At 45.2% G+C, this 25,118-nt stretch overlaps 1 protein-coding gene across 1 annotated transcript in view; it reads right to left on the reverse strand.

The window, feature by feature from the left end:
- LOC147459637 (alpha/beta-Hydrolases superfamily protein) overlaps nt 1-24,424 on the reverse strand; it is a 64,005-nt gene extending 39,581 nt beyond the window's left edge. Inside the window, exons 1-2 of the mRNA XM_086510851.1 lie at nt 24,180-24,424; nt 23,499-23,651 (exon numbers count right to left, since the gene is read on the reverse strand). Of these exons, the coding sequence (XP_086366977.1) occupies nt 23,499-23,651; nt 24,180-24,251 (225 nt within the window). The 5' untranslated portion in view covers nt 24,252-24,424. The remainder of the gene's footprint in view (nt 1-23,498; nt 23,652-24,179) is intronic.
- Nucleotides 24,425-25,118: the final 694 nt, after the last annotated feature.

The following is a 25,118-nucleotide window of genomic DNA, read 5'->3' on the forward strand; positions in this document are numbered from 1 at the left end:
AAAGTGCCCTGATAAGGCACAGAAAGAACAGAATGATAAAGACGACGACAGGTCTGAGAGTTCGAGAGCAGCTGAGGAATGTGGCAGAAAAGGCAGATAGAAAAGCAGAACTGGTACCACATGGCGTGGGACCTGCACCGAATCTAATGAATGAAAGTACAAACTTTGCCGCTTTCGGGGCAAGGTGAAGGATCAGGAAGCTCTTTTGAAGGAGCCAAGGCCAACTTCTTTTCACTTGGAATTGGCAGCTCGATTTGGAACTACGCCCGACAGACTGACGCCACAGGCGGAGGTAGTTCAACTGGCACCCGGATGGGATGTTGCCATTACACCGAGCATTGGCAAACTTCGTTTGCAATGACGGGGGTGTTCAGGGCACGTGAGTGACGTTCTACTCGGGATCCCTTGGTACCACAAGAACTACGCCGTGGTTGACTACCGGGCCGAGAAAGCGACTTTGACAAATGAAGGGCTTAGAGATTGTACTTCATGAACTTCAGTTTTCTTACTCATTCTTTTGGGAGAACTGAACGATGGATAAAGGTTGAATATGTTTTGACCTGAAGAAAAGAACGCCAAGATTTTTTTTATTTTTTTTTTCTCCACGCTCATGCCGATTGCTTTTGAGAGGGCTTGAAGATCATACCATTGATCTGATATCTGGAAGCACGCCACGGATCGGCCACCTTATCGTGTGAGCTGAGTACAGAATGAAAAGATTATGAACTCAGTGAAAGACCTCTTGGAAAAGGGTCTTGTCCAGCCTAGTACTTCACCGTATTGCTCTCCAATGTTGTTGGTTTTGAAGAAAGACGGATCTTGGAGAATGTACATCGATTATAGCACTCTCAACGAAATCACCATCAAGAACAGATTTCCGATTCCTAGGATCGATGATATTCTCGACAGGTTACAGGGATCCTCGTGCTTTGGCAGGATTGACTTGAAGAGTGGATATCATCAGATCAGGATAGCACCAGGAGATGTCTACAAGACAGCTTTTCGGACGACTTTTGGGTTATTTGAGTTTTTGGTGATGCCTTTTGGCTTAACCAATGCTCCTGCGACATTTAACCGGATGATGGACAGGATTTTTCGAGAGTACAGACTATTTGTTGGCACTTTCTTTGACGACATCATTGTTTTCTCCAAGAATGAGGCAGAACACAGAGATCATCTGCTTCAAGTCTTTCAGGCATTACGAGATCACACGTTAGTGATTAATGCAAAGAAAAGTGAATTTTTCCTACTAGAGATACACCTTTTGGGACACATTGTGTCAGCAGCAGGAGTGTGAATGGACCCGGCCAAGATAGAGACTATCTGTGATTGGCCCGATTTGAGGAATGTCCATGAAGTTAGAAGCTTCTTGGGACTGTGTTCGTACTATAGGCGGTTCATACGAAAGTTTGTAGAGGTTGCTTCCCCTTTGCATACCTTGACACAGAAAGGAGTACCTTTTTCGTGGGGACCCACAGAGGTGACTGCCTTTCGGACATTGAAAGAGAAATTGACTACGAGACCTATTTTGACTTTGCCGGAATTGCAGAAGTCATTTGAAGTATATTGTGATGCTTGTGGTCGTAGTCTGGGTGCGGTCTTGATGCAAGAAGGCCATGTCATAGCTTACGAGAGCCGTTTGTTCTCTAGGCCGCAGATGACAGCACAGATCTATGGGAAAGAGCTTTTGGCGGTTATCCACGCTCTTACTCAGTGGCGGCATTACCTACTCGGAGCGGATTTTACTGTCTTTACAGACCATCAGAGTTTGCGCTACTTCTTGTCACAGAAGCAGCTTTCGGAAAAACAGATGCGGTGGGCGAACATCTTGTCACAGTTCCACTTCCAGATTGTCCATGTGCAGGGACAGAAGAATGTGGTGGCAGATGCTTTGTCTCGGAAACCGTTGGTTCTGGCTATTTCTGCGATACATCATAGGAGCTTCGAGGATATGGTCGATCAGTATGCCACAGATACAGGTTTTGCAGATATTTTCACACGGATACGGGATGGGGAGACAGTAGCTGGATACACCCTTCGGGAAGGCTACTTGATGAAAAAGACTATGTTGTGAGTTACACAGCCGTTGAGGGAAAAGGTTATGATTGATTGCCACTGTCCACCTTTTACGGGTCACCGCGGCATTGCTACCACCATGAAAGGGGTAGAGAGAGATTTCTTTTGGCGGAGACTGAAGAAGGATGTGGAAGAGTTTGTGCGCAGTTGCTTAGTATGCCAGAAGGTCAAGTTTGACAGGCATAAGGCACAGGGATTGTTACAGCCTTTACCCATACCCACCCGCCCCTGGGAAAATATTGAAATGGATTTCATTTTTTTTTATCTCCCGAGAATACAGAATGATCACGATGATTTTCCGATTACATGGCACGCCTGAGACGATTGTCTCTGACAGAGACCCCAGATTTATGAGTTTGTTTTGGAAGGCAATTTGGGAGAACATTGGCACGCGGTTGCAGTTCTCGTCATCGTTCCACTTGCAGACTGACGGGCAATCTGAGATTGCCAATTCAGTGATTTTAGATTTATTGAAGTCTTGTATCTCGCATCAGCAGACTCAATGGGAAAAGAACTTACCTTTGGTGGAATTTGCCTACAATAACACGATACACTCTTCGACGGGGAAGACGCCATGAGAGATTGTTGAAACTGCTGCGAAGGTTCCATCCTTCCTGAGCACGAAAGATTAGAAATTTGAAGCGGATGAATATTCGCGAGATTTGGATACGGCTTTTGCCAAGGTTCGCGAGACTTTACAGAAGTCTCAAGAACGAGAGAAAAAGGCAACGGATCGCCATCGTCGCGACTGGAAACTGAAGGAGGATGATTGGGTGCTCTTACTTTTGAGAAGGCACGCCTAAGAAAGAAAAAGGGAAAGGAGAGGCTTTTTCCAAAGCTTAGTATGTGATACTACGGACCTTTCGAGATTACTGACAAGATAAATGATGTCTCCTTCCAATTGAAACTGCCAGATACTTGGAGGATTCACAATGCATTGCATGTGAGTCTCTTGAACCCTGTTAAGGGTGATGTGCCTGATGATGGGGAGCCTGATGAGCAACCTGAAGTGGAAGAAAACGAGGAGATCCTTGTTCCTGAACAGATTTTGGCACATAACGATACGAAGAAAGGTAAAGTCCGAAGGCGGTTCTTGATTTAGTTCAAGAACTTTCCTGCATTTGATGCGAAGTGGATGGGGGAGGAGGACCTAGCAGATACTCCTCGGATTGTGAAACTTTACCTCGATGTTTTGGTTTAGCATAGTCTACTCCAAACGGAACCCAGAAACTCAGCTTGGCCGAAGATCTGGTGCAGTGGGATGCACAAGAGGGGAGTCACTCCACTCCTTTGTCAACAGATGCCTCGATTTTGATACTAAAGTCACTGATGTCTCTTTGAGCTTCAGGGATACTGAGAGCTGACAGTATTCTGCTGGATGACTTTATGAAATGGAATTCCTGATTATGATACTGATTTGTTCTTGACTTCTTGTGAGTGCAGGAACTGATAGACGAAATAACTGCAGCATTTTGGTCTGATTGATCTCGAATAGACATGGTTGCAATAGGGGTAAGTCAATCGGACATCGATGAGGTCCCGATTGGACCTAGATGTGATTGCTAGCTACATTGCCGATAAATCATGGTCTAAGATCCGAATGAATGTTGAATGTCATGTGATGTCCTGTGATGTCTGGTGATGTCCTGTGATGTCGTGTGATGTGACTGTCGATTTTGTACATGTGCTAGATGTGTGTTCCTAGTACGTAGGTACTAACAGTCAGTGTCTGCTAAGACGGTTTATGGCTTTTGTCGGTTTTGCAGGCGTAATCGCGGTCGATTACAATGCTTTCAAGAGGGGGGTATGTCACAAAGTGATGACGTGGCGGACAACAGAAACCCTAAAATTCCTGCAAACCCTAATTTTTGCCAAAAACCCTAAATTCCGGAAATCGCGGAGGCGGATTATTTATTTTTTATTTTTTTAAAAAAATTTTGGAAAATGATGAGCGACGCGAATTTTGCTTTTGCTTTTAAAAAAAAAAAAAGAGAAAAGACTCTCTAAGAGAGAGAGAGAACTGATGCTTTTGATTTTAAAAGCTTTTGGGGCTCTGCTTTTGGGCATCCCCTGTAACCTTTAAATTAGTGGTGAGGGCCTCACTTCTCAGAGCATCTGGACGTAGAGTCTGAGAGTGAAACCCTAACCGCTCTCTTGTACTTTGATGATTGATTAATATAAAAAGAAATACCGAAAGGGGCGCCAGTCTTTGGGGCCAATATCTCTAGGCATGGAACTCCGCCGGGCCAGTGCAAATCTATTGTGATCTGTGAATTGTTTTGAAGTGGTTATTTGGTGCTGTCGCGGTTGATTCTTGACTTGGAGTGTCCAAGTCTGTTACAGCTGCGAAAAACCAACCATACCAAATTGTGTTCCAGGCACTCGAAACTGGCCATAGGCACCCTGAAAACCTGGTTGGACACCCATGTTCGCGTACATAGGGTTACCCATGCCTGTTTGCATTGTCCCGAACACATTCCCTGGCATATAACCTGTGGAAGGTCCAGCCATAGCTTGAAACACTGAACCACCTCCAAAATAACCAGGATAAGTATTAGGTAATGGAAGGGTCTGACGCATAGCCTATTCATTGCTCCCTTGACCATTCACAAACGGTTCCTGTCCAGCTAAAGCAACCTTGACCATTCACAAACGGTTCCTGTCCAGCTAAAGCAAGTTGCTTTGGATCATTGGACACCGCTAGTTGCTCAACCACATGGGCTTTCCCTCGAGCATCATGAGTCCTCTGCGCATTGGAAATCTCCTTTTCCTGCAACGGCTCAGTCATGCCCTGAGTAGGAGGCTGAAAACCCTATGTCAGAGCCTGTAAGAATTCTTGCATCCTTGGGTTGTTAGCCAACTGCTGAAACATGTCCATGCAAAAACGCAATTGAGTTCTAAACAACCTGTCCTCTTCTTGAAGAGTTGAAGGAATTTTCTCTGTGCCATGTGAGGAAGATCCCTCTTCAGGTACTTGGTCTCTCTTCTCTGCCATATCGACAAGCTCTGTGTTGCTTTCACCCACAACAATCCACGCTGCACTTTTTGAAGAAAAAGTGACTATCCCGTCAATGGAACCATATAACCGGCCTGTACAACGTAGAGGGCGGTACTATTTCAATTACCTCTTAACTTTACACAGAGCACTGAGAAGGGAAGAGAACACAGTTGCGTCCAGCGACTAGAATGTCACTGCGCACACGAGACCGACACCCTGTAGGCCCCAAAGACTGGCGCCCCTTTCGGTATTTCTTTATTCAAATTAAAGTAGATGATCCGACCACTTAGCACAAGCTTTCACAAAGCTGTCCAAACCTGGCGAGGGCTGAAAACGCAGGTTTTCGACCTGATTTTGGCAGCATAACGGCATAAAAACCCCTGTAGCTCAAAAACACATGTCTAGGACGGATTCCCTCGATATCTGGAAGCTTTCTGGTGAGCTGTCACAGAAATTCAGTGGGCTGTAATTCTCTGTTTTTCACTGCCGGGAGCCCAAAAGCCTGTACACGCATCCCAAGGCTCTCACGAGGCTCCCTTGATGTTCCCTTGCAATTAAGGTGCGAAACCCTAAACCTGCAGAAAAACACAGCAGGCTGTAATTCCCTGTTTCGGATCGTTTTTAGTAGAGCGAACACGCCTACACGTGTCCCAAGGGCTCCCGCACGCAATGGGACAGTTCCCCTGTGAATTGGACGAGTTTTCACGCAAGAAAACTCTCCAAACTCGCAATCTTTCGTGATGGAACTGTGCGTACCTGTGGGGGATTAGCAATTAGCTAATCTGGTTCCTGTTCAGAAGGCTCTTGCCTTGGCAAACGCGCATAAACCCCCAGAGCTATACATAGGTCAAACGAGAAGCCCACTAGTGGGGCATAACATACTGTACGTAGGGGAGAAAGAGAGCAGTATGTAGCGTGCGGGGCATCACTCCAGCCACCATACTGTGCATAGAGGGCAAGGTAAGCATTCCATAGCTTCTGTACCTGCTACGATCCACCTGAGGCTGAAAATGGCGCCCCCTTTGTTGATATGCAGCTCATTTTTGCCTCCCAAAGTGGCAGAATCGCTCACAGGCTTACGCGTCGCCCAGTTTCCGAGTTTGGGCTTTCCCTGCTAAAAATATCTCAACTGGTGCGTCAGTTGACTTGGCAGCAGAGCAATAAAATGTTCCCCTTGTCATTCCAAAGCTAATGACGCAAACACATTTTCCGGTCAAAAATAGCAGTTTCCTAAATTTTAGGAGATGCTTCCATGGCGTCCCTATCGGTCTCCTGACCATCATTGAAGACTACCATTTGACCAACATCTACAATGTGGGTTAATTTACTGGCCCCTTTCAACTTATAAAGTTGCAGTGACTTGACGAGTGGCCCAAATTCCAGTTTGGCGCACACGAGCTTCCATACTCATCAGAATTCAGTGCTAACTGGCCCAGGCAGTCCCTGTCTGACCGACCTAGATCCCCGATGTGAGAAACCTATTTGGCTGCAGCCGTTTCACACTGGCCATGCAATGTCCACTTGCACCTTTTCAAGGGTTTTGGGACAAACAAGTAAAAATAAAATAAATATATCTAATACTTATTTACGGAAGGCAACAGGAAAAATACACCTCCTGGTGACACCAGCCAACAGTTAGGATTAGGGTTTCTGCAAAATTAGGGTTTATGGCAGAAATTAGGGTTTGCAAGAATTTTAGGGTTTCTGATGTCGGTAGCCACGTCATCACTTTGTGACAGAGCGGTCTTAATGCACGAAGGCCATGTCATTGCCTATGAAAGCCGATTGTTTTCAAGGCCGGAATTGACAGCATAGATTTATGAGAAAGAGCTTTTGGCAGTTATCCATGCTCTTACTCAGTGACGACATTACCTACTCGGAGCCGATTTTACGTCTTCACTGATCATCAGAGTTTACGCTACTTCTTGTCACAGAAGCAACTTTCAGAAAAGTAGATGCAGTGGCCTAACATCTTGTCACAGTTTCACTTCCACATTGTCCATGTACAGGGACAGAAGAACTTGGTGGCAGATGCTTTGTCCCAGAAGCCATTAGTCTTGGCTATTTCCACGATTCACCATAGAAGCTTCGAGGACATGGTCGATCAGTACGCCACAGATCCAAATTTTTCTGATGTATTCACTCGAATACAAAATGGGGAGGTAGTAGCGAGATAATCTATACGGGATGGCTACTTGATGAAGAAAACGATGTTGTGCGTTACACAATGTCACGTGACACATCCAACCCTATGTGTCCGTGGACAAGCTACAGCATGACCAAGGTTCAGTTCAGTCAAGTCAATTTAGAATAGCAGGTGATCTGGCACTTTTGTGAGTCTGTTCACAGACCGTGCATGTCCAGACACTTAGATTAGATGCATATCCTCCAGTTGCACACAACATGATCATCAGCGTTACCATCACAATCCATCAGGGGAATTTTCCAGTGCATTAAACCTATTTTCCCTATTTTTGACATTTTTCACTTATTATTTTTAAGTGACTTTTGTTGGAAAGTAGGTAGGGCAATTTTGCTAAGATAATATATAAGGAAACCAGAGTTAGCACTTTCTGGCAGAAGAGGCAGCAGGAGCACCTTGCTCAACAGGCAACTTCCCAACAGAACCCCACAAAGACCTAGCGTTTTGCAATAGACTGCAACTACCTAGCGTTTTTTGACCAGAGCAGCCAGTGTTTTTCCTTATGCATCATCCTGGCAACAGAACCCCATCAGATCAGCCTAGCCTTTTGCATTGCAAACCAACGACAGCAGCAGAAGACAAAGATCAGCCCTAGCGTTTTTGCATCAGCATCACACTTCAGGGTTTTGCAGATTCAGCCATTAGCATCAGAATTCAGCAGATAAAGATTTGCAGATTTCAGCCATTAGCAGTTTCAGATTTCACGTCTCGTCGTTGTCCTCATCATCGTCGACATCGTCGGCAAGTCCAAGCATTGTAGAGATTTGTGCAATCATAAGTAGACCGCTCTCGCCATAGAGAGTGGGGCCCTTGGAGGAGGGTTTTACAACATGTCCAGTGTCGTATTCTCTTCTCTATCTCTCAGTCTCATTCACCTTCACGCACAGTGTCCATTCACTTTGTTTGTGTCCATTGCACTCTCTATTTAAAGAACGGAAGGCTCTCCCTTCCCTAAGAACAAGGAACCTTGAGCACAGTTCGGAGCACTCATCTTGAGCAAAGTCCAACATTCACTTCGCTGCACCTTACATTGGTATCAGAGCTTTGGCAGTGTTCTGTATCACTCAAGGAAGAACCATAAGAATCACAAGACTTTTTTTTGTTTTTTTTTTTTTGGCTTGTTGCAGTCGCACGTAACCCAAGTCCTCTTGGGCGTGTCGATTCCTAATTGTGTTTTTGAAGAGTGACAAGAAATCCAAGAAAGAAGGGCTTGTACAACCTCCCCTTGTGCCTCTTTTCACTCATTGAAGACCGTGCACTTAGCGGCCGGCCAATCGACGTAAGGTGGGAAAAAGCAACCCTGGTGTGAGCGCAAGGCCGCCAAGGGGTGTGCCCGCGGAAAAGAGCAGAACTTGGGTGAAGAAAAGACCCTTCTCTAACACAGATTGCAAGCTAAAGAAGAACCTCAAAACCAGCAAGAACCTCAAGAACTCAAGAACCCCAAGAACCAAGACCCCCAAGAACCCCAGTTCCTAGTGAACTTAAGAACCCAAGACCACAAGAACCCAAGACTTTAGTGGATGGTCATCACTCGAAACGGAATGGATACTTCGCTTGGAGGTGATAAGCATGAGAGAGGTGAAGAAGAATTTTCCCCACCGGGACGTTTTTCCCACCCTCCCCCTTCCCCATCTACGCCAAGGATTGCACTAACTCCTCTGGAGGCTTTCGACAAGATGATGATGGACAGGAAGTTAGAACGAGAAGCAAGAAAAGCAGAAAGACAGGCCGACTTTGAGCGTGAGTGCGAGCAAGCACGCTTGGCTGCCGCAAAAAGAAAAGCAGAAAGAGAGCGTGAACACGAAGAAAGAATGGCAGCCATAGAGCATGAGCACAACGAAAGGAAAGCCGTCTTCTTCCGATTCTTTTCTCAAGTGCAGGCACACATGCAAGAGATTCGGGAAAAGGAGACTCTCTCGGTCTCGTCTTCTCCAAAGCATGATACACAGGATTTGCATGATGATAAGCATGATGAATTGAATGATAATGATGAGCATGATGATTTGGATGACACTGACAAGTATGATCAAGATGTGATTTCTCGCAGGCATGATTATTTGCGTGAAGATGCTGTGATTGTTCACAAGGTTGATGTGTTAGTTGATACTTTATCTAGTGAAACTAACCTCATTGCAAAGACGATCAATCACGAAGAACCGATCTTGGCTTTTGAGTCGAGGTCCACAGAACCCCCGCAAGAAGATTCGATCTAACACGAAGAACCGATCTTCGCTCTCGAGCCTAGGTCCAGCTAACCCTCACAGGAAGTAGTATGTGTACAAATGATTAGTCAGCACGCATTGATTGAGTGTTTCATTCGTGATCGTTTCCTGTATTTTAGTCAGCGTCTTTATGTGATCCCTTTTCCTAGGCATGGCATATTGTACGTTGAGCACGTTTCACTCATGAATGAGCACGGATGTATGCGGATTATTCATGAAAAGCTGAAAAGTATGCATTCAAGGAATCACATTCGATGTCTCTTCGTTGGCACGACACAGTTGTAGAAAGAGCACAAGAAAGTATGAGCACCAAGCATGGGCATTTCAATTGTGTTTTGCCACAATTGATTGATTTAGGTCAGCAGAGAAAGATTCGATCTTATTGTTTGCATGTGTGTGGTGAACGGTTTGGCACTCCGTCTCTTTGTTCATCTACATTGCATGCACAGTCTTTGAGGAAGACAAGATTTTTTCCAGTCACTTTACATGGAATAGGTATGTTCATGTTTTTGTGTTGGAAGTGGTTTCAAGAATTTTCAGCCATGGAGATTCTTGAAGAAGGTGGACCTACGTCCATAGACAAAGTTGAAGCATTGAAGGAGACTCAGAAGACTTTGTGTCGCTTTCGGCGCGGCCCAAAGAAGCAAGCGTTGCAGACCTTTATGAAGTGCGAAAATGAGCTTGCAGGGGTGTGACTCAAAACCATGTTTAATATCTGGCAACGTATTCAATGTGCCCCGTCGCTAGCCAAGATCCATCAACAAGAAAAATGGATCCACTCCTTTTCCCTCAATAGGTAAGGTGAGAACCTGGGAACTGTGACAGCCAACAAACCGCATCCAAAGACACAAAGCCTGTGCAAACATCCACCTAACAAAGTAAGGCACAAACTACATCCCAGACCAAATGCACTAGCAAATCCCAAAGGCAGGGGCTAATAGTCTCATCTACATGTACATTGCAAATAGGTCCAATCATGGCCAAACATTGCCAGCCAATGTCCCCACTGGCAAACCAGCATGAACCATCAACCACAGAAAGTAGAGTATATGGCTGGTCCACAAAGCCCTGAGGAAGGACCAAAATCTGTACATGAATGCATGAGATGGGTCTGCATCCAACCAACACTCCAACCGTGCAGGCAGACAGTGCAAACTTTTCTGCCACAATAGATATGCTGACCAATGCTACAAGAGTACCCATAGAAAGAGATTGTCTACTGGTTATCCGCAGTAGACTCTCCACTGCTTATCCGCAGTGCTGGCCCTCAACTGCTTCAGCTCAGGGCCAGCACCACTTCCCAAGGTCCCACGATAACTGTGGAAGGTCTGCTCTCCCAGATCTGAAACCACCATGAGTGGACATCATTGAATGAGAATACGGGGCCACAATGCGGTATTTGCCAGATGAGCCTACCACAGGAATAGGGCCCCAACCAGCCAAAGAGCAGGAGTCCTAGAGCAGGATGGTAACCACTCCAACCTTGCATGAGTACCTTCTGTCACTGAATGAGAATCCAATGCAAACACTATGCAACCAAGGTGAGCACCAATGGGAGTATGGGAATAATATTGGCATCAAGCATACCCCACCATCCATAGCGAGTAGGGAGATCGGTAGTGCCCTTTATCACCTAACGTGCAGAAGGGGGAATCACATCGTCAATTTCTGCAATCTAAGTATGTATCATCCCTATATGCAAACGGAACTCATCAACGATGAACTCTGCATTTAAACAGCGATGCCGTGACCACTCAGCAAGGGATGCTGTAAGCTCTCTGTCCCAGCAAACTACATCAATATGAATCCGCTCCCCCGACTGCCACCCCTTAAGAAACCTGAATAAAGGCGTTTCACATCAATGGCTGACGCGCAAACTCCTCTAAGGTTCGAGGCATGTGTCGAATAAAGCCTTTCCTCATTTTCACCCAAATCCACCACAAACAATGAATAAAGGATGAGCAATGAGAAAACAACAATGGAGCATCTGCAAACATGTAAGAGCCATGTACAACAAAGAGTGCTTATTTACAATTTTAAGCTCGAAACACTTCTGCAAAATGTAAGGCGACAATACAAAGAAAATGAGGGTTTAAGATGCGCACCCCCCCCCCCCACCCCCCCGCGGCCTAGCCGAAGAAATGTATTTCTGCTTGCACTAAAAGAAAACTACAACATAAGAGGAAACCTTCCAACATATATACAAGAGAGAAATTCAGCCCATCTTGGAGAAGTATTTTCTTGTCCCTGTCGGGTTTTTTTTTCTTGTTTGTGGTCTTTGTTGGCACTGCCTGCTTGCAGGAAGTGATACAGGCGTGGTGCCTATGAAATGTTGCCCACATTTTTAAGGCTTTTGGAAGCTATTTTAAGATGTTGCTTTTCAGCGTTCCTTTTAGTGATGCTTGATGCTTGTAATAAAAATAGCGCTGGTGTAAATAAAGCTTTGCGATAGCAGTTGCGCAAGGAAACGAGAGCAAGAAGGACTTGCAAAAGATGAGGCTCTCTAAAGCAGTCAAGACTCTCTCTCTCTCTCTCTCTCTCTCTCTCTCTCTCTGACTTTGTATCAGATCCACCACTGTAACAGACTTGGACACTCCAAGTCAAGAATCTACCGCGACAGCACGACACTGGCCCGACGGAGTTCCGTGCCTAGAGATATTGGCCCCAAATACTGGCACCCCTTTCGGTATTTCTTTTTGTATTAATCTGAGTTCAAAGTACAAGAGTGCGGGCAGGCGCTCACACTCAGACTCTGCATCCAGATGCTCTGAGTTGTGAGGCCCTGCCTACTTATTTAAAGAATACAAGGGTTGCCAAAAGCAGAGCCCCTAAAAGCTGAAAATCAAAAGCCTTCTAAAAGCATCAAGGCTCTCATGAGGAAATTCAGATCGGGAAAACGGAATTACGAAACCTAATCAAGGCCGAACTAAATGTAACAGAATGCGTTATGCAAAAGAAACTCGATGAGGCAGTAGCAAGTTTTGAAGCATGGAGAATAAATATGGAAAAGCACATGGGGGAAAAAGATGCAATAATCGAGGAACTAAAAGGAGAACTTGCGGCTTGCAAATCTGCAACTAAGGAGAAGGGAGACGACCAACCTTCGGTGTTGAAGGAGCTTGAGGACATGAAGGATCAGATGAAAGCTCTACGGGAAGGAGATGAACAGAAATCGAGAACGGCATCTTCATGGGCGGAACGTCTTGTTAAGACACAAGAAAAGGTTGATGAAGCAGAGAAATGGATTGAGGATGCGAAGAAAGGGAAGGCCCAGATGCCTGAGACCACACCTACCTCCACCATTATTAATATGACCATTGAGGAAGAGCAGAAAAGGAAGAATCGGGCTCTGCATGTGCGGGTCACAGGAGTCAAAGACAAAGAGAATGTAGATGAAGAAGTGAGGGAACTGCTACAACGCATGGGCATCACAGAGCCTACTCACACAAGTGCATGGAGAGTGGGCAAGAAAGGAATCGACGAGAAGGGAAACGTAAAGGATAGGGCACTTATTCTCCGCTTTCCGAATATAGAAATAAGGAAAGAATTTCTAAAGAAGAGGCCAACTCTTAAGAAAACCGGTATTTTCTTGGGAGATGACCTTACATTCACACAAGTGGCACACATGCAAGAGTTGATGCCAGAGATCAAGGCAGCAAGAGAAAAGGGGAAAATCGCCTTTTATAGAGGAGGGAAAGTAGTGGTTCTAGAAAAGCGCTCATCATGACGGTGCGAGACCTATGGGGCGACGCTCCGGATAGTGGCGTGGAATTGTAATGGATCATATAGGCTAGATGTAGGTGCCTTTGAAGACAGCTTTAGGGACAGAGACATAGTTTTCTACTCAGAGACACACCAGATACTGGGACAGCTTATGCCACATGTAAAGGGGTATTTATGGGAAACAATTGGTCAACCAGACAAGAGATCTCTGCGAGGTAGCCGGGGTTCAGGAGGAGTAGCGGTCTTATTTAAAGAGGAGCTGAAACCACTACTACAGATTATCAGGAAAGATGAACAAGCAAGGTATATGTGGGTGATAATGAGAGCCGAGACAGGTAGATTTCTATATATCGCTATATGCTACTTCCCTCCAAGTACATCAGTCTACTCCTCACCTAAAGGACGGTCCCCTTTCTCCATACTGAATAATGACATATGGGAGCTCTCTAGAGATGGAGACATCGTTCTCTTAGGAGACTTTAATGCCAGAACGGCCAACTCTCAAGCAGTATTCTATGATACTTCTGAGGAAATGCTCAGAGAAGTGGATTTATCACAGGAGGGGCTTACTAGAATCTCACAGGATAAAGAACACACTGAATATGGGAGACATCTCATGGAAATGGCAACTACACATGGTTTGGCCATACTTAATGGTCTAGAGAATTTCCCTTTATATGGGGGATTCACATGCTTCCCGCACAGGCATGGGGCCAGTACAGTGGATTATGTCATGACTTCACCAAGCTTTATTTCTAGTATCGAGGACTTTAAGGTGGGACCTAGACCGGTTGGGATTGCAGTGGATCATGCTCTCTTGACCTTATCAATCTCCTTCCAATACAATGCCTCTCAAGTACAAAGGAAGAAGACACACACAAGATATACTTTCACGCCAGAGACTGATTCAGTCTATGTGGAAAAGATCTATAATAGGATGTGGGCAGCCGAGCCTGTATATACTATAGAGGAGATTACTTCTCAGCTAACAGAGATACTACATGGAGCAGCACAAGAGGCATACCCACATACTCAGCCTGATTAGAAGAGAGGATCTGGGAACATGCCTCAAAACAGTTGGTACGACGAGGAATGCAGAGAGACGAGAATCCAGGTCCAGAAAGAGCTTACACTTGGGATTATCACATATAAGCAGTCTCGGATTGCTCTTCGGCGTATAGTACGTCGCAAGAAAACGGCATTTTTAGCCAAACTGGAGAAGGATTTATATCAGCTCTTCTTGAGTAAGGACTCACATGAGGCCTAGCGTTTATTCCACGAGCACTCATCGCCTCCGACAATTACTTCTCCTGAGATTTGGGGTCAATATGTAACATCATTAAATACGGTATCTGGACAGCCTCCATTACCAGATCCGCTCAAGCCATGCCCTGCTACTAGTACTTTCTTTACTACGGAAATGGTGGAAAAAGCCATGGATAAGATGAAGACAAGAAGAGCATATGATCATGAGGGTTTAGTAGCAGAACATCTGATCCATGCAAGGGATCTACTTTCAGAAGTCCTTGCTCGTCTGTTTAATCGGGTCATGTGTGAAGGATTACCTGAATCTTGGAAATTATCTACTATCGTACCTATTTTCAAGTCAGGGGATCCTATGATACCCGGGAACTACCGTACCATTATGGTGGGTCACACATAGACCCGACTGTACGCATCCATTCTGGAACAAAAATTGAGTAGATGGGCAGAGAATGAGGGCATAAGGGCAACAGGACAAGCTGGATTCGGGAGGGGTTTTAGATCATATTCTTATGCTCAGAGCCATTATTGAGGAAGGAAGAGCAAGCGGGAGAAGGATGTATTGTTGCTTTGTGGATTTTCGGAAAGCTTTTGATACAGTACCAAGGGCCAGATTGATGCGCAGAATGCAAGAGTTAGGGGTCCCCAAAGAGATTATCTAGGGCATCATGGCCTTATATGGGTCAGTAACTGGGTATGTACATACTCCAGAAGGGGATTCCGACATTGTTCATTCCACCGTTGGAGTAAAGCAGGGATGCCCACTGTCCCCTACTTTATTTGGTATGTATATAGATGAGGTATCAGATTACATTGATAGAGAGGGTGACAGAGGTGCTCAACTTGCCGGGTCATGGATCCCTTTGTTGTTGTATGCAGATGATATTGTATTGATAGCAGAATCACCAAATGGAATACAGAGGCAGTTAGATGCATTACATAATTCGCGGAGGACAGCGGACTGTCGGTAAATTTGGGTAAAACCAAAGTTATGGTGTTTAACACCACACCGCAGTGGGTTAGGAGATCGGCACCTACATTTGCATATGGCCAGGATACAGCAGAGTACACAGATGCATACACATACCTTGGTGTGGTATTTACAGGACCGAAGTTTACTCTTAAGAAAGCAGCGGATGCTAGATTGTCCAGAGCCTATGCGGCCTTGGGAGGGTTGGAGAGAATGTGTTCACAAGTGCAGTTTCAAGAACCACGAACAAAACTTTGGCTCTTTGATACTGTGGTGGCTTCGGCTATGCTTTATGGGGTCCAGATTTGGGGACCATCTGTGGATCAGGATAATTGGAAGTCAATGGAGAGACCTTTGGTATCTATGATTTCCCAAATGATTAGAGCCAAGGCCTCCGTACCACACGCGATTCTCGAGCAGAACTAGCTGCCCCTCCAATAGAAATTGAAGCTCTTACCAGATCAGTGTCCTTTATACATGGTTTATGGGATACAAATAATTGTCGATATACTAGATTGGCCCTCGAATCCTCTAGACAATTAGCAATGAAAGGAGACACATCATGCTGGTATGCGCAACTGTCCTCGTGGTTTCAGAGACACAGGTTCAGTATGGAAAGATTACCCCCCTTCCAATACTCTCTTGAGGCTCCATCACTGGCAATCACACGAACGGAGATTAATAAAATCATCCGCCAGGATCTTATACAGTTGGACACTAAGAGGACATGGATAGACCCTACACAAGAATTGGGCATGAAGATGGCCGACTACAAAGAAAACTTCCCACTGCTATCTGAAGATGGTTTTGTGATTCGCCCGAGCTACATGGATACCCACATGTCTCATGGTTTGAGATGTGCTATTGGTCAGATTCGTACGACGTACATCCTCACACCAGCTGGAAATTGAATTTGGCAGATTTAGGGGAATCCCACCTGAGAGCAGAATTTGCAAGTTATGCGGAATGGAGCCGGAGACAGAATGACACTACATATGTCATTGCACCGTATACTATGAGATACGTGGGCGTTTCCATTGCCTATTTAAAGAAGGCTTTGGACCTCTAGATAGAGTCATGCAATACCAAGATCAAAGGTGCTTAGGCCTATACCTACTGGAACTACATCGGCACAGGGATAATCTAATGAGAAGACAAAGAGCACTACAGCCTCAGAGGCAGATCACAGATTTCTTTGGATCAAGAGAAGCAGGAATGGAAGGAGAAGCAAGAGGCCAACAGCGAGCACAAAGGAGTACCCACATTCATACCAAAGGCACCCTCATTGACAGGGCGATTGAGCTTAGAAAATCGAGACGACCACGACCAAGATGCAGAAGAACACTTCACCGGAGGAGACTACAACAAAGGATTAGAAGCATTCTAGCCAGACACCCAGAATGCTCCTAAAAAGTTTATCTAATACTTTGTATTTAGTTTTTCGCATTTATTTTCACACTTTCACACTTTTCAGACATTGTAACACATTCACCACTTTTGTATCAGTTTGGTCTCATAGGTCACTCTGGCCTTTTGAAGACGTTAATATAACATTTCATTTCATTTCATTCTCTCTCTCTCTCTCTCTCTCTCTCTCTCTCTCTCTCTCTCTCTCTCTCTCTCTCTCTCTCTCTCTCTCTCTCTCTCATGCCTTTATAAAAATAAAGCAAAGGAATTCTCTCTTTCTCAACTTGCGTAGAAAAAGCAAGTCCAGCAACGCAGCCAGAAAAGCAGCCAATTCCGTACGCTTTTCTACCACGTCAGCAGGGCTGTATAGATTTCCGTGAATGGCGCCGCAAATTGCGGAGGCTGCCACGTAGCATTTTCTCTGCCCGCGGGACTGTTTTCAGCAATACAGTCACCATCTCAGCCCACCACAAAGGTGTGTGTGTGCAATGGGCAACCACATCATCATTTGTGACATACCCCCCTCTTGAAAGCATTGTAATCGCCCTCGATTACGCCTGCAAAACAGACAGAGGCCATAAACTCTCTTGACAGACACAAATTGTTAGTACCGTCGCACTAGGAACACACATCTAGCACATGTACCAATCGACAGTCACATCACACGACATCTCAGGACATACTAGACATCACAGGACATCACATGACGAATCACATTCAACATTCATTCAGATCCTAGACCATGATTTATCGGCAATGTAGCTAGCAATCGCATCTAGATCTAGTTGGGACCTCATAGATGCCCGATTGACTAACCCCTATTGCAACCATGTCTATTCGAGATCTATTAGACCAAAATGCTGCAGTCATTTTGCTATCATTTCCTGCACTTAAATAAGTCAAGGACAAGTCAGTTTCATATTTTCCAAAATTCCATTTCATAAAGTCATCCAGTAGAATACTGTCAGCTCTTAGTATCCCTGAAGCTCAAAGAGACATTAGTGACTCTAGTATTCAAAAGTTCAAGGCATCTGTTGACAAAGGAGCGGAGTAACTCCCCTCTTGTGCAAACCCACTGCACCATATCTCTGGCCAAGCTGAATCCTCGGTTCCATTTGGAATAGACTATGCTAAACCAAAAGCTTCAAGGTAAAGATTCACATTCCGAGGAATATCTGCTAGGTCTTCCTCCTCCATTCGCTTCGTATCCATTGCGAAGTAGGTCTTGAATTTAACCAAGAACCGTCAGTTCGCTTTACCTTCTTTCTTTCTTTTTGTGCCAATTTCTGTTCTGGAACGAATATCTGCTCGTTTTCGTCCAATTTGGGTTGTTCAAGCACATCGCCTTCAAAAGGCTTCAAGAGACTCACATATTAAAAAAAACATTGTGAATCCTCCAAGTATTCTGGCAGCTTCAGTCCAAAGGAGATATCATTTATCTTTTTGGAAAACCCGAAAAGGTCCACACTATGTCATGCTAAGCTTACAAAGAAGCCGCTCCTTTCCCTTTTGTTTTCTTTCTCGGTCATGCCTTCCCATAATGTAAGAGCACCCAATTCTTCTCCTTCAATTTCAAATCGCGACAATGGTGATCTGCTGCCTTTTTCTGTCTTTATTAAAATTTCTGCAAAGCCTTCTGGAAAAATCCCTTGTGAACTGGTCGGCTTCAAAGAAAAATCTTATCTTTCGTGCTAAGGAAGGGTAGAATCTTCGTAGCAAATTCAAAAATCTCAAATGGCATCTTCCCCATCAAAGAGTCAAACGTGTTTCTATAGGCATATTCCACCAAAGGCAAAAACCTTTCCCAAGTAGTCTTCTGACCCAACCAAGAAGACTTCAACAAATCCAGTACCACTGAATTAGCAATCTCTGATTGCCCGTCAGTCTGCGGGTGGAGCGATGACGAGAACTGCAACCGCGTGCCTATGTTCTCCCAAATAGTCGTCCGAAACAAACTCGTGAACCTGGGTCCCTGTCGGAGACAATCGTCTCAGGGATGCCATGTAATCTGAAGACCTGGGCAATAAACAATCGTGCCCACGTTGTGTTCTCGGGAGATGGAATCTATTGTAATACTTTCAGGGGCGGGTGGGTATCGGTAAAAGGCTGTAACAATCCCTGTGCTTTATGCCTATCAAACTTGACCTTCTGGCATACCACGCAACTGCGCACGAACTCATCAACATCCTTCTTGACTCTCGGCCAATGGACGTATCTCTCTACCCCTTTCAAGGTGGTAGCAATGCCGCGGTGACCTGTAAAAAGGCGAACAGTGGCATTCGGTTAGAACCTTTTCCCTCAACGGATGTGTAACGCACAACATGGTTTTCTTCATCAAGTAGCCATCACGAATGGAATAATCCGCTACTATCTCCCCAATCTGTATTCAATACATCTGTAAAATCCTCGAAGTTCCTATGATGTATCGCGGAAATAGCCAGAACCAATGGCTTTCGGGACAAAGTCTTTGCCACCAATTTCTTCTGTCCCTGCACATGGACAATCCGGAAGTAAGACAAGAAGTTTTGCCCACCGCATCTGTTTATTTCCGATAGCTGCTTCCATGACAAGAAGTAGCGTAAACTCCCATCATCTGTGAAAACCGTAAAATCAGCTCCGAGTAGCAATGCCGCCATTGAATAAGAGCATGGATAACCTTCAAAAAGCTCTTATTCAAACGGCTCTCGAAAGCAATGACATGGCCTTCTTGCGTTAAGATCGCACCCAAACTACGACCACAAGCATCACAATATACTTCAAATGACTTCTGCAAGTCCGGCAAAGTCAAAACTGGTCCCGTAGTCAATTTCTCTTTCAAAGTCTGAAAGGCAGTCACCTCTGTGGGTCCCCACGAGAAAGGGACTCCTTTCTGTGTCAAGATATGCAAAGGGGAAGCAACCTCTGCAAACTTTTTAATGAACCGCCTGTAGTACGAACACAGTCCTAAGAAGCTTGTAACTTGATGGACATTCTTCAAATCGGGCCAATCACGGATAGTCTCTATCTTGGCCGGATCCATCTGCACTCCTGCTGCTCAGACAATGTTCGCAAAAAGTGTATCTATGGTAGGAAAATTTCACTTTTCTTTGCATTAATCACTAACTTGTGATCTCGTAATGCCTGAAAGACCTGAAGCAGATGATCTCTATGTTCTGCCCCATTCTTGGAGAAAACAATGATATCGTCAAAGAAAGTGCCAACAAATAGCCTGTACTCTCGAAAAATCCTATCCATCATCCGGTTAAATGTCGCAGGCACATTGGTTAAGCCAAAAGGCATCACCAAACTCAAATAACCCAAAAGTGGTCCAAAAAGCTGACTTGTAGACGTCTCACGGTGCGATTCTGATATGATGATATCCACTCTTCAAATCAATCCTACTAAAACACGAGGATCCCTGTAATCTGTCGAGTATATCATCAATCCTAGGAATCGGGTATTTGTTCTTGATGATAATTTTGTTGAGAGCTCTATAATCGATACATATTCTCCAAGATCCGTCCTTCTTCAAAACCAACAACACTGGAGAGCAATACGGTGAAGTACTAGGCTGGACAAGACCCTTTTCCAAGAGGTCTTTCACTTGGTTCATAATCTCTTCGTTCTATGCTCGGCTCACACGATAAGGTGGCCGGTTCGATGGTGTGCTTCTAGGAATCAGATCAATGGTATGATCCTCGGGACGAGTGGGTGGTAACTCGCCAGACAGGCCCTTTGAAAAGCAACCGGCATGAGTGTGGAGAAAATCTTGGCGTTCTTTTGTTCAGGTCAAAACATATTCGACCTTCATCCATCGTTCAGTTCTCTCCAAAAGAAAAGTGAGTAAAGAAACTGAAGTTCATCAAATACAATCTCTGAGCCCTTCATTTGTCAAAGTCACTTTCTCAGCCCGGTAGTCAACCACGGCGTTGTTGTGGTACCAAGGGATTTCGAGTAGAGCGTCACAACCTTCCAAGGCAAATACGTAAAACTCCTCCTGCCCTAAAACACCCATGTCATTGCAAACGAAGTTTGCCAATGCTCGGTGTAATGGCAACATCCCGTCCGGGTGCCACTCGAACTACCTCCGCCTGTGGCCTCAGCCTATCGGACGTAATTCCAAATCGAGCCGCCAATTCCAAGTGAAAAGAAGTTGGCCTTGGCTCCTTCAAAAGAGCTTCCTGATCTTTCACTTTGCCCCAAAAGTGGCAAAGTTTGTACTTTCATTCATTTGATTCAGTTCAGGCCCCACGCAATGTGATACCAGTTCTGCTTTTCATGTCTTTTATGCCACGCCTCTCAGCTGCTTTAGAACTTTCTGGCCTTTCTTCATCTTGTTCATTCGATGCCTTGCTAGGGCACTTCGCAGATATATGACCAGTTTCCCCGCATTCAAAGCACTTCCCCTCCTTTATGTAGAGTGCCCTCTCTTGAGGAGTAAGCTTGGGTCGTGCATCCTCCTTTTCTGGGTTGCTCTTTCTCTTTCTACTTTCATTTGTCGAAGTTTGTTCGCCTCTTTGTGTCATGATCTCATCGGTGGGGTAGGTCAGACTGCCAGAGTGAATGGCAAAACCCCGTTTCGCATGACTCATCAACTCCTGAATGGAAGCTGACTTTTGTTCCAAGCAATAATCTCGGATCTTTGTAGGTAGACCCAAGGTAAACCGCTCAATCTGTTCCTTGAACGAGATCTTCTTAAATGAAGAGACGGGTAGAAAAGAGCTCCAGAATCTCTCGCAATAAGCGTCCACTGTATCCTTCCTAGTCATCCGAAGATGGTTCCAAGCAGTTCATATATCGCGTTCATACTCTCGAGTCAGCCAAGAAGAAATAAAAAGCCTCTTGAATTTCATCCATTTAACTGGCGCAGTCTTGTTTAATAGAAGCGTGGACCACCAAGTTCAAGCATTCCCGTTAAAGTGGTTTTCTGCCACTACGCATGTACCTCATGGAAAGAAGTATCGCTCGTGAATTTTGCAAATTTTGGGTTCTTCGCAAAATTGAGCATTATCTTTGTTGCATCGCCGATCAATTGACGACGCTCCATCTCTCCACGCTCCGCATGAGTAGGCCGAGGCGGGCCATACTCCTTGCTGGAATCTTCGTTGTGATCCCTTCCCGCATCTCCTGATGCAGAGGGAGTCGACTGATCTTTGCCTGAAGCCATAGGTGTTGCGGAACAAAAATTTGGGATCGGATTTCCCGTATAAGAGAAATCGGTCGTGCTTTGATACCACTGTAACAGACTTGGACACTCCAAGTCAAGAATCTACCGCAACAGCACCATATAACCACTTCAAAAGAGTTCACAGTTCACAATTTATTCGACACCGGCCCAGCGGAGTTCCGTGCCTAGAGATATTGGCTCCAAAGACTGCGCCCCTTTCGGTATTTCTTTTTGTATTAATCTAAGTTCAAAGTACAAGAGTGCGGACAAGCGCTCACACTCAGACTCTGCGTCCAGATGCTGTTAGTTGTGAGGCCCTGCCTGCTTATAAAGAATACAAGGGTTGCCAAAAAGCAGAGCCTCTAAAAGCTGAAAATCAAAAGCCTTCTAAAAGCATCAAGGCTCTCTCTCTCTCTCTCTCTCTCTCTCTCTCTCTCTCTCTCTCTCTCTCTCTCTCTCATGCTTTTATAAAAATAAAGCAAAGGAATTCTCTCTTTCTCGACTTGCATAGAAAAAGCAAGTCCAACAACACAGCCAGAAAAGCAGCCAATTCTGTACGCTTTTTTGCCACGTCAGCAGGGCTGTACGGATTTCCGTGAATGGTGCCACAAATTGCAGAGGCTGCCATGTCAGCATTTTCTCTGCACACGGGACTGTTTTCAGCAGTACAGTCACCATCTCAGCCCGCCACAAAGGTGTGTGTGTGCACTGGGCAGCCACGTCATAATTTGTGACAACCACATTGTAACTTTCTGGTCTCATAGGTCACTTTGGCCTTTTGAAGACGTTAATATTTCATCTCACCTCTCTCTCTCTCTCTCTCTCTCTCTCTCTCTCTCTCTCTCTCTCTCTCTCAGCAAGCAGTGTTACCGCCCTTGTTTTTGTTGTGCAGGGGGGTGTTGGGGTGTGCTTGGGTTAGCACTTTCTGGTTGTTTTAGGGTTTTAAGCGTGCGATCGCAGAGAACACTTTTGGTGGGGAGTGCCTATCTTTCATAGCATCCTCTCTCTACATTAGCTGGCCAGGGCACTTTTTACTTTCTTTAGGAGAACTTCCATCTTTCAGTTCCCAAGAGAGACACATTTCATTGACAGATGAATGCAAGAGGCATTCCCACCAGAGCTATCCCCAACCAAGACTGCTGTGAAGGAAAGAAATTATATCCTAGTAGAATTGACAAATTCATCAAGAATCCGTGCTGTTAAATTTAGAGATACTAAATTAAAATGGGTATATAGATAACCACACACGCGAGGTTATCAGACTCAATGACCTGAAGCAGTAAATAAGGTCAAAATTTCATGGACAAATTCTTTACAGATATCGTTGAGATAATACTGTAACTTCATTGTTAATGAGGAAATGTCCAACATGACATTGCTTCAAGAGATTAAGAAAGCCCAGCCACAACGCTCTTCTTTGTTTATCACACATCCGGAATTCATAAATGATGACACCTTGTTCGTCTGAATAATTGAGTAGTCAAATTTACCAGAACTTTCAAAGGAGGTGGTCTCAGAGAAGTTCTAGAAACAACAGGTCTTTCCTCCACGAGAGTCATCTGCACAGACTTATGCTGCCTATAAGATTTTGAAAACCGTGAGGTGTAGCCCATTTTCTGCAAGCACGATCCATGGTAATCTTTCTGCAAAGTCCAAAAAAACAAACTGATGGCTATATAGAAGTCAAGCATAGATTTAAGCTCTAGTCTAGTTGCATAAACACATTCACATATAAACAAACACATGTATACACATTTCCATTGCATGCTCTTCTCAATTGTTCTTTTCTATTACCACCATTTTTTAATTGCTGCACTGGCCTACAATTCAATAGGATCCTAGAAAGATATTCACATCATTCATCCTCTTTCATGGGAAAATGCTCCGACCCCAGTGGCAGTAATTGCCTTGTAGAAGACAAAGAACTCAAAAAGCTGTGCAGACTTGCGAGCCAATGCATTGCTCAATGCTCATTTTCTATGTGGACGCAACTCACTTGCCCGTAGTTAAATGAGCACTTCAAGCTGTGGATCACAAGGAGCACGGTTCTGATGGGAGAACCCACTTACTAGCTGTGATTGCGATCTGAGCTTACTACAACGAGAGAGAGAGAGAGAGAGAGAGAGAGAGAGAGAGAGAGAGACGTAAGCAAAGCTGAAAGAAAAATGTACCTGCAACGCGTCAACAAAACCTAAATTCTTGGCATTGCTACTGGTAAGCGTATGGTGTTGACAAGCAGCCATTTTGCCCTCCTCTCTCTCTCTCTCGCGCGCGCGCGAGGAGGGAGCAGAAGGACGACACTAAAGAGGTAGACGTAGCATTGTGAGCTTCGTTTTTCTAGCATGCACACACATTCCACTCCTCACACCGTACACGTGGCCTTGTGCGACACTGCACCTTCCCGAGGCTTCCTCCAACAACAAAGCAAGACGAACGCTGACCACAGACACAAAAAATAGTGGGGGCAAGGTTTTGTCCGAGGATGAGCTAGGCATCGGCCTATGGGCCTTTGGAGGGCCCTCATGGCTAGCAGCCAACAGCAGCGATGACCTGCAGAACTCCATTTGGGGGGATCCCCTTCCCCTATATTAAAGAATTCCTTTTGTAGAGAGTTTCTTGGGTGCAAGCATGACAGTAGACCGGCTATGCAAATGTGCATCGATAAAGGGCGATGATCATGTAGGTGCGAGATTAAAAAAGTCGATGGCTTCTCATGAGTAAATCCTCTCGATCAGTACATCGTCTCTATCAGGTCAACCAGCCTCGTCACTATATGGCATGGTTTTAGGCCAGAGGGGATCTAGGGCCCAAATTTGGGGGCGCGAGGCAGCTTTAATCTCCGCCGTCGGATCACAAAGTGAACTAGGGGTGAACTAGGGATGGGTGAACTAGGGGTGAACTGAGGGTGAACTAGGGGCGGATAAGCTAGGGGTGGGTGAACTGAGGGTGAACTAGGGGTGCCTAAACTAAGGTGTGATCATGTGTCATGCCAACGTGGACATCGACGCGTGCTAGGGTGGTGGTAGAGCATTCATGTGGCAACCGAGACGTTCCAGGTTTGACCCACACCCCGCGAGGCAGGTGAACTAGGAGTGAACTTGGGGCGCCAT

This window comes from Adiantum capillus-veneris, chromosome 4 (assembly GCF_014529385.1).
Source record: "Adiantum capillus-veneris isolate H3 chromosome 4, ASM1452938v2, whole genome shotgun sequence".
In the NCBI taxonomy this organism is placed as follows: Eukaryota; Viridiplantae; Streptophyta; class Polypodiopsida; order Polypodiales; family Pteridaceae; genus Adiantum; species Adiantum capillus-veneris.